Source organism: Taudactylus pleione, unplaced genomic scaffold (assembly GCF_031769625.1).
Source record: "Taudactylus pleione unplaced genomic scaffold, aTauple2 ptg000105l, whole genome shotgun sequence".
Classification (NCBI taxonomy): domain Eukaryota; kingdom Metazoa; phylum Chordata; class Amphibia; order Anura; family Myobatrachidae; genus Taudactylus; species Taudactylus pleione.
In genome coordinates, this window is record NW_028284507.1 from 10,332,106 (window position 1) to 10,344,483 (window position 12,378).

The 12,378-nt window shown below is 42.6% G+C and overlaps 1 protein-coding gene across 1 annotated transcript in view; it reads right to left on the reverse strand.

Moving 5' to 3' along the window:
• The window catches only part of LOC148525571 (substance-P receptor), a 231,290-nt gene extending 228,711 nt beyond the window's left edge, over nt 1-2,579 (reverse strand). The window contains exon 1 of the mRNA XM_088470840.1: nt 1,852-2,579. Within this exon, the coding sequence (XP_088326966.1) occupies nt 1,852-2,237 (386 nt within the window). The 5' untranslated portion in view covers nt 2,238-2,579. The remainder of the gene's footprint in view (nt 1-1,851) is intronic.
• Between the last annotated feature and the right edge of the window lie 9,799 nt (nt 2,580-12,378).

The window sequence follows — 12,378 nt, forward strand, 5'->3', positions numbered from 1 at the left end:
GGGATGCGAGGAGAAATCTGACCAAAGTGCCTGGCGCGCAGCTATTTTTCTGCTTAACGTGGCGCTAACAGTCGCGCACCCGGCACTTCGGTCACAGAATGCCGGTTAATGCGCCTTAACACCCTTCTTAAGGCACGATAACTGGCATTCTCCGACAACACAGCGCACTGAATTGAATAGCTCTGGCAGCTCGCTCCCGGCGCTATTCGAATCGCGTTGAATTGAATCACCCCCAGTGAATGTTTTATCAGCCGATTTGACCAAATACAGTAGGAATGATGAATCGGGCATAACCCTCAGTGTGTATGCCCGTTTTGCGCGCTCCCGCGGTTGCATGCGATATCATCTGGTTGACCGGGCTGCACGGCCAACCGGACGATATCACAATGCAGCGCCTAGCATACTAATGAAGGACGGAATGGGTGATCATTCCGTCCTTCATTACACCGCTGTAATGTGTACTGGAAATCATGCAATGTTCAGGGCGTCCTTGGACAACGCACGATTATCAGCCACTCATGTGTGTACCAGGCAGCAGAGACACCTGGACGACATGAACAGCAAGTTTCAGGACATAATCAGCTATTTGGTGCCATTTACACTCACACAGTAGTGTCTAATTGCTTTTCTACCCTATGGAGAATCCTGCTCAATCACACTCAGGGGGAGATGTATCACTCAGACAAATGCACATACTACTCATGGTTACTGTTCTGTGATCTCTACGTACAGCCCACACATTGCACACATTCATTCAATTGTAGCGCACGTCCCCTTACTCCTGATGCATCTGCAGTGTCCTAAAGACAGTGACATTTCCAATTAATTTAATAACAAATTCCTCCATTACATAAAGAGTCTGCATCAATGAATGGAGAGGTCCTGAGATACAAACCTATGCAATATGGGCTACTGCTAAATCATTTGTTTCAATGTGTTCTTATATGTTTTGGTCCCCTCAGCTTCTTCACTGACAGCCTCTATACACAAGGCAGTAGTTACACATGGGGTACATAGATGAATGCACTGTGATATACCCAGAATAAGGTGTAGGGTACATGTTTAATTCCGTGCTTACTTTTCATTAGACATTTTGGTGCAGTTTCTTTTTACAAAATTTGATTTATTGCTATTTTTGTAAAAGTTAAAAGGACTAACATGATGTATGTAACAGTGTGCATCTTTCATGTGTCAGGGTAACGGAATGGTTTAAGTCACAAAGTGACAGCTTGTTACCTGATTATAAACCATCAGATCCTATTTGATTCTACACATGAGACAGGCATATGTCTGCCTTCCTGTCATTCCCTTGCATGCCTTTTGTGTGTGCCACCTCTTTCATAAGGCAATTCATGAATACTTAGCGTCCCTCTTCCAACAGCTGTACCCTCCATCAGGCAGTCCCAGGGGGGCATTTCCTTTATATGAACTTATAACCTGTTCATTTTAAATGTATAAACCCATCCCCTTTTCACATATAGGCAAAATGATGCAAATTACTCCAAATAATCCTGTATGAAAAAAAGCTCCAATCACGCATGTAACTCCAGCTGTACAGTACTTCTAACATCAAGTATTTTATTCTATATTGGCAACAAAAATCAGTATTTAATATCTGTTTACAAACATGTCCAGGATAACGCACACCTCAGATTATATATATATATATATATATATATATATATATAATGTTCACTTTAGACAGGCAGCACACACCTACAGCTCCAACGTGGGGAGTGCCTGGCACATAGATAGGGTATGTATGTATGTATATATATATATATATATATATATATATGTATACACAAACACAATCACTGAGAAAATAGAATGTAGAGAGGGGTATCTCACCTGTCCAGGGCTATAGCTGTCATGGAGTATATGCTGGTAAACACAGCCGATATTGGGAAGAAATTGTGAAACTTGCAGTATATCAGCCCATAGTACCACTGGTTATTGATGGCATAGGTAAAATTAACCACTGTGTTGAAGGCTGACATTGATGCTTCAGCGAAAGCTAAGTTTACCAGAAAATAGTTGGTGACAGTCCTCATTCTTTTGTGAGCTAGAATGATCCACATGACAATTATATTCCCAACTACCGAGATAATGACGATGATGGAATAGGCTACAGCCCAGAGGGCTATTTGCCAAGCTGGCTGGAGGAAGGGGTTAATAAAAGTCTCATTGCCCATTGTTGAATTAAGGGCTGAATCGTTTTGAACGGAGATATTCATGGTTACAGTCTAGCAGCGGACTGGCCCAATCCTTCAAGAAAAACTTAATATACCAATGAAAGGAGAAGTGCAGTCAGCTGTAAGTAGTCATTACACTGGCTAGGACAAGTCCCATGGGCAAGCTGTGGTACTGTGCATGCATCGGAAGAAATGGTTACTGTTGGATGCAAATTGTCAGGATGGGGGGGAAAAAAATAATAATTTCACAGTGCAAAACCTGCAGCAGCTGCAGAGCGGAGTGAAGCCCAGATCTGAGGTGTCCAGCAGCTGGAAATGCTGATAAATGAAGTATGTGCTGGAGCTGATTTCAGTGAGCAGTTATGTACCTTCCTCTGCCAATGCCTGCCGTGCATATTATTCCAGAGTTATACTATGAGACTACTGGGGTGAGAGGGATTTAAAGTCAGTGTCATTGAGAGGGGCGGGGCTTTGTGACAGGGGGCGTGGTCAGGAGAGACTGCTAATTCGGGACATGTAAAGATCATCAGACTTAAAAGCTGGGTCAGTGACAGTGCACTCAGCACTGTGCAGAAGCAGCAGTAGATGGGGACGGGTCAGGATGCTCATCGGAATCCACTTGGGGTACAGAGAGCACCAAATCCCAGCAATCCCGGGCAGGATAGTCAGTCAGCTTCATTTCTGGAGAACTTGGAATCATGGCTATTTCCAGGATCTGATCATGCACCAGCACTCTCAGGTCTGATCTTCAAATATACGTGATTATTACTCTTTTTCATTGTGCATCAGCATGAACACTTCTGCAAGCAAGAACTGCAGTGCAGAGGGGTCATTAAGAGCACATATTTTGCTAGGACATAGCCAATTATAACTGCAGAGACTATATACAGTGTCAGCTGCACCTGCTGCTATTTAATCACTGCACACATCCCAAACACATTGCTATACACAGACACACAGCGATGCAAACAGCATGCAGACAGGCGCTGTGCACGATGTATCTAACCAGCGCCTGCACATGTGAAGTGTTATGTTACAAGTGGTGACTGTTTTATAACAATGTACATAGTTATAAGGCAAAAGCCGACGCCTTCTGAGGTACAGAAACGCTTTATTAGTTATGCACTGACGGGAAAAAGCCCACTGTGTAATAATGCCGGCACATCTCTGTACATGACATTTTTCAGTCATTCATTAGTTGGTACTGGAGCACCCCAATCATTATAAAAAGCTGGCTCCTATTCTTGTAAATGTATACATTAAGTGCACATATTTACTTATTTCATATGTACACATAGAGCTTCCAGTCATAAAGGTATTTTGTTCCTCTCACTTCATTGGCAGCACAACCAATGTATAGTATATAGGGCTTTTACACAAGTAGTCCCAAGTCTACAAGCACCCTGTGCAAGAGTTTGAGAGTGCCCTTTCCCCCACCCCAAAAATAGAAAGAAAGAACGAATAATAAATAAAAATCCAACTATGTCCATAATTTAATACTTTTGTTAACTGAAAAATAAAAATATTTCCTAAATTTTAATTAAACAAATGATTCCACAGAAACGAGCAAGGTGGCCAGGGAATGCTGTGCATTTAAAAAACACCCATAGCACTGTACACCTGTAAAACAGCCCATCCCTTGTGTGTAGCATTTGAATGCTGAACTCCTGACTTATTATTTTAGTATTGCTATAGATACGTACACAGGTAATCCAAATACAGTCATTTAATGTATTAAACACAACAAAATGTTTTTGTCTTTTTTTTTTTAGAAGAAACGGGAATATTGTTAGAGACTCCTGTGTTCTCTCTCATTATTGACAACAACAATTCTGTAAAGAAAATATCTGGAAATATGGATTAAATAAAATGCTGTTTACAATGCAGAGCCAGCCATGACAGTGATGGGCTCGCCAACTGTTGATAGAAAAGGGTATTAATATTGTATTGAGATTAAAACAAGAAGAGGATCCAGTTAAACACTGATTTGTGACTCAGCAGGGCCTTAACTGAAGTTTGTCTGACCCTAGGTTATTTGGAATGAATACAAGACATATAAAATCACTGACCATCCCCCTTACACTGCTCCTAAAGACAGCCATTGTAGAGTTGAAAGAGGAGGGGCACTCATTGCTATAGAGGCTAAAAAGAACTATTTGTGATATCAATAGGGTCGTCAACTTTAATTTCTGATAAATGTAAATTACACAAGTTTAATCGTTAATTAGATCCAGGTAAGATACAGACGAAAACTGCCAATACATGGGCTAAACCGGCCACCTGGCCTGACCCCACTGGGTAGTCTGATCTGTCAGGTTTGGCCACACAGGTGTGTAGCCAAATTTAAAAGAACCCCAGCCATTTCCAAACTAGGCGAAATGGTCTTATATGGTTGGGCGCCATTAGCATCAGAAGATGATCATATACAAGCTGAAATGTGGTCAGCGTCCACCTGGATTAACCGTTTGGTGATATCAGAGGAGATCTTGATCTGATGTTGATCAGGAACTGTTGCAATTTGTTGAAACTGCCTAATTAGACTTAAAAATGGCAGCATGTATGAGTACGTTTAATACAATCAGCCACACAACCTTTATAATTTATGTGTCAGTAATTAAAGGGATGACCTTTGACCCTGTATAATTCCTGCCCTGGAATTACAGTAAGCCCTGAACTCTTTTCAAAGGAGACATACAGTATATAGCTTTATTAGGCAGCAATGTCAAGGAAGGGTATGCAATATACCTCTATATTGTTGTTATATAACTGTGCATCCAAAATAATATTCAGACTCACCCCCCACACAGTAGTTTCCCTGTATAAATGAGTGGCTGGCCCCAAACTAAGAAGCAAAGTAAAGCAAGAGAAGACTATTCCTCTGCAACCCCCTGAACAACGCTGGGCTACACATCTGCCTCCATATACAATAAATATATTCATGTCTGTTTTACATTAGGTACTAAATTAACATCTGTACAATCTTAATGCATTTTAATCTCAGCACTCTGCAGATCAAGGTTCTACTTCCTAATTTATTAATAGCAGCAGCTACTAAACGTATTAGGTGCATGAAAGCAATATGTCTGTTAATATATCTTTCATTCGATTTGCAGAGCTGTGCATTCATTATTATTATTATGTACATAAAACATAGATTACCATGACACGTGAGCTGGCCCGGCTTTGCAGGGGTTAAACAGTAAGCATACATTGCAATGGATTTTCTGTCCACAGTTTGATTTATTCCTGCTAGAAAATAGGTCTCAATCACTTTAAGCGAAGCAACATTGATTGCAAATGAAAAAATAAAATAAAAATAAAACAAAAAATCCTGTTGTCTCTTGATTTATCTGCAATATTATATTTAAAGTGTTCTTGGAAGAATTGGTTACTAAGCAGCTGCGCTGTACTCTGTAAACAAAGTTAATCACGTTTTAATTGTAGGATTGCATTTGTAACACCGTTGATGTTGGGAACTGACAAAACATAATAGACCATTCAACATTCTGAGTGCAATGTTTAGCTTTAAACTTATCATTTAAATCGCTGCTTTATCATCATGAAAGGTGTCCTTGTGTCAGGCAGTTTTTACAGTTCTCTCCCAGAAGCCTCTACTTCTGTTTGTCTATAGTGCTTTATGACCTCTCTTTATGGAGTTTTTGAAAACTCAATGGTCAAATAAAAAACTTGCTCCTTGTGACAAATCAAAAAAAAACTTGAAGTACATGCAATATACTTCTGCCTACAATTCATTTGGCACTGGAACAAGGAAATAAAAAAATACAGTATACAGATCACTTCTGGAGGAAAAATAAGGACATTGAATGCCATGTATAAAAAGATTATATTATAAAAGCTGTTCTATTTGTGAGATGAATGGTAGTGCATAATCGCTAAGAGTACTTCCAGTGCTTCTGTGTTGTCCAATAGTTGCTACTGTACTGTGCACTAGTCATCAGATGTAGAGTCTGTTGCTTTAGATCTTATTCTCAGTCTGCAGGTAGGGACAGATTAAGCCTACAGGGAGCCCGTCCCCACTCCTCTGGTCCTCCCCCTTTTGCCAGCACCACGCCCACTCATCATCCAGCCCACCCCCACTTCTAATCCGCCTCCTCCCACTTGTCTTCCTGCCATCCCCCACTCGCCCAGCCCCTAGAAAATGCACGGGGTTGCACAGTGCAACAGTGTGCTCTAGCAAAGCTATTGGGGGGGTTGAGAGAGGGGGCATGGGGCACAGTGTCCCCCCGTTAATCTGGCTCTGTCTGCAGGGGATAGTTAGGAGTAAGGTCGGAGCTAGTTAACATTTTCCAAATCATGACAATGAGTAGTAATAGGAAGAAACAATTGACTTTCAGGGCTGCCAATGTAAATGGTATTTTCAGTAATTCCCTTAGGAAGAGGTTTATTTGAACTCTTTCCAATCCCTAATTGAAACGCTGACCCTAACTAATAGAGTGCTTTTCTTGAAAAATAAAAGGCAACTAAGATTAGTAGCCGGCCCGGCTGCCTCGCTCCTGTGTAGCACGTGCCTTAGATGTGCAGACAGCGGGAATCACATCATGCATGGCATCTTTTATGTACAAAGAGCGACACTATTGTACTGATGCTGCTGCAATTTCTTCCTGACAACATTTTGTGATCTTTAATGAATGGCAATGTTTGGGTGTCTGTATCTCTTTATAGTCTTTATAGTGATTGGTAAAGCGCGTCTCAACATTTTCTGTTAAAATGATTCTTGTTGTCTATTGTAGCATAGATGGGCACACTAATGCGAAGGAGATATAAGGAAAAGTCCAGTATAAGCCTTTCAGTAGATGATCATATGGAAAGAAGAAATGGGCACAGAAGAGTTATTGAAGCACTGACATCCTGATGAAATACAGTAGAAAGTGGCATGTGTGCTTTTTAAGATATCCCTAGATAATACTTATTTTTAGTACGTAAGATGGTATCTTATTATATCACGATGAAGATGTTGCTGCTGCTACATATGTCACACGTAACTATAAAACAACCCAAGTGATTGCACGTCATAAGATAACATGCTAACAGATAGAGACAGGGCCTGCCATGACCAGTTTGTTGCCCTAGGCAAGGTTTCAGCTGTTGCTCCTAGTTGACATGAATAAGCAACAATCCGTGCCAGTTGGTTGTGCTCTGGAGCAATGGCGCCCTAGGCATTGGAATATATGGCCTTTGCCCAGGACTGGCTCTGGATGGAAGGGTTGTGGCACTGAGCGCCTGGAGAGTGCAGCTCAGCCAGCACTGCCGGTTGGGTTCCATGTACCCCCCAGAGAAATTGCTGACAGCGCACAGAAGTTTTCATAGTAAACACTGGACAGATTTAAACATAAGACTGCATCATACTGCATCCATGTCTGTACAACGCTCACTAGAAATGATCCTGTGTGTGGGTTACATAACTCTAATTGTAGTGCTGATTGAGTGTTCACTGGACTTTGACTGCAAATACCGACGTTCACAGGGAGAGCCACTGTGTGCACCAGCCTAATGACAATACCCCTTTCAGAAAAAAAGGTAAAGCCCTAAAACTCTTCTTATTCATTTTTCAATTTCTAGTTCCACTTTGATTCAATGGCCTGAAAGTTTATGCCCCTCACTGAACCAGAGCATGTTTTTGTAATGTGCTGATTTTACCAGGAATAACTTTTGTTTATAATTTATACATTTGATATTGTTTCCTGCAGTAGTGTAGGGATTTCTTTTCTTTTATTTATTTTCTAGTCCTTACAGAAGAAACTGGGGAAAAAATTGTACCCCTAAATCATGCCATAACTAATTTCATGCAATGAATGCAACTCCAGATATGCCAGGGGTAATGGGCACTCTCTTTGGCTGCAGCTGGCAGGATTATTGTTGTGACGTTCACAAGTGCTAAAAAAAAATGGTAACCACTGTGATCAGATGCAGCTAGTGCTGTGAGGTAACCAACTTCCTTAGGAGTTAAATAGCTGAGAGTGGTTACCCAAACATTGGCCCCCATTCACTAACGAGTTTTATCACCAAAACGGTGATAAATGTCACTGTGTATGATAAATGGTGCTCCAGCCAATCAGCTCCAATCAGCTCCCAACTGTCATTTTTCTAACAGTTAACAGTTTGGAGCTGATTGGCTGGAGCACCATTTATCATACACAGTGACATTTATCACCGTTTTGGTGATAAAACTCGTTAGTAAATGAGGCCCAATATCTTTAAATATTACAAATAATTACTGTATGTATGATGTTTATGAAATATATACAGTATATATACTGTGTGTATATGTGTATATATATATATATATATATATATATGTGTGTGTGTGTGTGTTGCGGATGAACATAAGCAAGTGTAACAGATTGATAAATAACATGATTTACTTTAGTAAAAATAACATTTCATAAATAGTAGTAAGGGTGATAGTATAGAGTCATACAGTGTAAAAAAGAGGGACTGATGTTAAAATCAATTTTGAACTACGTAGCAGGATGTACATTCCCTGATTAACAGACGACACAAATATGCCAGGCTGATGAATTATACTGGGGTCTGTGTACTATAAATCTTGGAGAGAGATATAAAGTGGAGAGAGATAAAGTACCAACCAATCAGCTCCTGCTATTTTTCAAACACAGTCTGTAAAATGACAGGAGCTGATTGGTTGGTACTTTATCTCCATCCACTTTATCTCTCTCCAAGGCTTAGTACATCTCCCCCACTGATTGGAACACCTATGTAACAATGACACAGGGATGAGGGTAGAGGGGAGTGTACAGTCAGATACGGGTTAGTGTACGGAGGGGGAAAGGGAGGCGCCAGTGGAGAACGGGGTATTGGGTCTCTGTGTGGAACGTTGTTGGTATGCAAGCAGTCTCCTATGTCCTAATGTTTGGCAAAGTGCTATAGGTATGGGCCAGTGGTGTGCACTAATAATTGCAATGGCAAACTGCCTGTGTGGCAGGGTCCCTGCTGGGTTAAAGATCTTGGCTTACGATTGGATGTGTAGTCAGCACCCAGCCACCACTCAGATGTAAGTGTTGTCCCTTAGCTGTATTACCTCGCTTCACTCAAACGGGCAGGATATTCATGAACAGCAGAATGTTTCCAATGCGGAAGTGCAGCGTCTATGTGGTCAGACCAAATGCGTTTCAGCCATTGTCCCTGCATATTTCATGGGGATATTGCAAGAGGTTAAGAGATTTTGAAAAGAGTAGATCATGGATGGATATGAGTTTGTTGCAAAAAGGTGAGGAAGGGTAGTAGAGATATTTGTGTACTATCTTGTGCTATATACAGTTAATAAATAGGCACTAGCAGAAAATATTGTTGTAGACACACCAGACTGATATTTTATAAGGAGCTTGGGTTTATTGCAGTGGACGAGTTTTGTACAGCCATACCCACAGTTACACATAGTGGCGGAGATGGAACAGAGCTTACAAAGGGAATCAGTATGAAAGCCCTAGGGGCGCCGGTTCAAATCCCGACGCCGGACGACCGGCATGAGTGAAGATCCTGACAGGGGATTAAGGTAAGTAAAACTAACCCTTCTCTCCCCCCTAACCCTAGCCCTCCCTTAGGGGTGCCTAACCCTAACCGCCCCTCCCAGTGCCTAACCCTAACCCCCCTAAATGCTTACACGTAACCCCCCCGTCCCCGCAGCCCAAACCTAAGTCTCCTGGGAGGGTGCCTAACCTTAACCTCCCCCCGGGGTTGCCTTACCCTTACCCCCCCTTCTCCTAGCCTAACCCTCCCGGGAAGGGGGTTGCCTAACCCTAAGTTCCCCCCGGGAGCCCCTGACCTAACCATCCCTCCCCGCAGCTGTCTGTGGCCGCCGCTCGGCTTACCTTTGTTTGGTATGCCGGGCGTCGGTCTTCCGGCGTCTGGTTAATGATTAGAAAGTCTGGAAGCCGGCGATTGGCATTTAGACCGTCGGCTTCCAAACTACACCCCATGCAGGCAATATTGCAGGATATAGCAGGTCCCCCATGGATCTCTCAAACAAAGTAACCCAAGATGGCGCTGGGCATGCACAGAATATCTAACAGTGAGAAATATGAAGGGAGGTGGAAATGTGAGAGACCCATGTATACTAATGCTTTATGTTGGCTGGCAGTTGCAGATTCAGGGGGGAAAATCTAAATTAGCATTTTTAATTGCAGGTATTTATTACATATCTCTTTTCTAGACAGAACCAAATAGTTTCCAAAATTTAAATAACCCCCATCGGAATTTAGAACAACTGCTGGCAGCAAGTTGTCAAGTCTGCAAGCACAGGTAGGACATAACTTGTCTTGGTTTTGATTATTGTATGTACTTTTTGCTGTTGCATGTTTGTTTTATATTTTAATGTCGGGGGCTGGTTGGTGGCTGGGGGGCTACAATATTTTTTCATTCACTATTTTCACCCAGCAATGCAATGAGAGACCAAGGACCCTTTGCATTGGCCTATGCTCACAACAGGTGCGTGGCCAAACACTATGACTCTACCCATACCCTCAACTGTCCAAGGGGAAGGGGGAGGTTGGAGGAGCACTCATCACCACTGCTCTACATAGTAGAGCAACAGCTGCAGAGCATCATACTTGCCGGAGAGGAGATGCAGCTGGCCGCTTTGGGGGGTGGGGCTAGGCTCCCACGTCATTAGACGATTTGCGCCATTTTAACCCTGTACCCTCCATAAGGACCGCGATTCACTGTATTAACTCTCCATCCTGCCCACTTCACTAGGAAGTGAGCTGGATGCCAGAGATCCACCCACTCTTACGGGGGTGCAGAGGACTACCCATAAAATCAGGAGTCTCCCGCAGCTTCCCGTAGAGTAGGTAAGTAGGCAGAGCTGGGCACACCCCAGAGTACTGTAAAATGGGGTGTGATGCAAGGCCACAACCCTTTTGACACACGCCTTCAGCGCAGGCCTGAATGTCCCTACTTCATCCTCTATAGCAGTAATACTCATACTTGGTCTTCAGGACCCCACACAGGTCACGTTTTCCAGGTCCCCTAGCAGATGCACAGTTGTATTCATTACTCACTGACACATTTTAAAAGATCCACAGGTGGATGTATGAGGAGACCTGGAAAACATGCACTGTGTGGGGTCCTTAGGACGAGTTTGAGAATCTGTGCTCTATGATGTTGGGATGTATGCTCAATTTTTTCAGGGTCCGCCACTGTGGAGCTCTGATGTATTGGTGGAGCCGGAGGTATTGTGTTGCAGACAATTGTCAGGCATATGACTGCTGTGAATGATCATGGGGAGAATGGCAATGAGAAGCTGCCTGGTGCAGTAGTGGTTAACTATGGAGTATGGGCTGTGTGCCCTGATCTAAGTGGTCTATGGAGGGGTTAATATGAGAGTCTGGATTAAGCTGTGGTGTCTTATCACTGTCATTCTCCACATTATTTACAGCACTGGCACACTGACGTTTTTCTCCTGGCACCTCTATGTAAGCTTTTACTACCCTAATATCCCATGGCGTGTCTTAATATGGGACTGAAAGTGTCAATCATCTCTGGTCATTAGCCATTTAGTGGTTGTTCTGGTAACATTACCATTTGTCATCACAGGGTTACCCTTCAATAATATAAGATACAAATCAATCCATTTGTTGTCACATCAAAACCAGGAAAAGGACCTATAACCAGAAGGGTGAATCCTGCACGTACAGTAAATCCTTTGTATACTAAATCATGTTATGGAATGGAGCCTCAGACTTATCACTTACCTGATCTACAAATAATGTGAATGAGAATTGTATGTGCGGTAGATCCCAAACTCCATTCATTACAGGCATTAGCATAGGTGTGACTAAACTCATATAAAACGGTGGGGGTGATTCTGATTCAGATGCAGGGAAAGTATCGGGCGTAAGCGCCCAATGTTTTCCCTCTGCGCATGGGTCCAAGGCGCACTGCTCATAAGTCCCGATGGTTACTACCAGGAGATCCAGCTTGAAATTGATCCTTGCAATTTCGATGGGTGATTCTGGGTGGCTAACAGGCGGGGGCGTGTTCTGGGCGTGTCTGTGTTAATGATTGTGTCTAAAGACACAGTTCTACTGTTCTACTGACATCGGTGGCCGTGGCCCCCTGTAGTAATGCCCCCAGTAGTAATGCCCCAGTAGTAATGCCCCCAGTAGTAGTGCCCCTCACACAAAAAAACCCAGCAAAACACAAT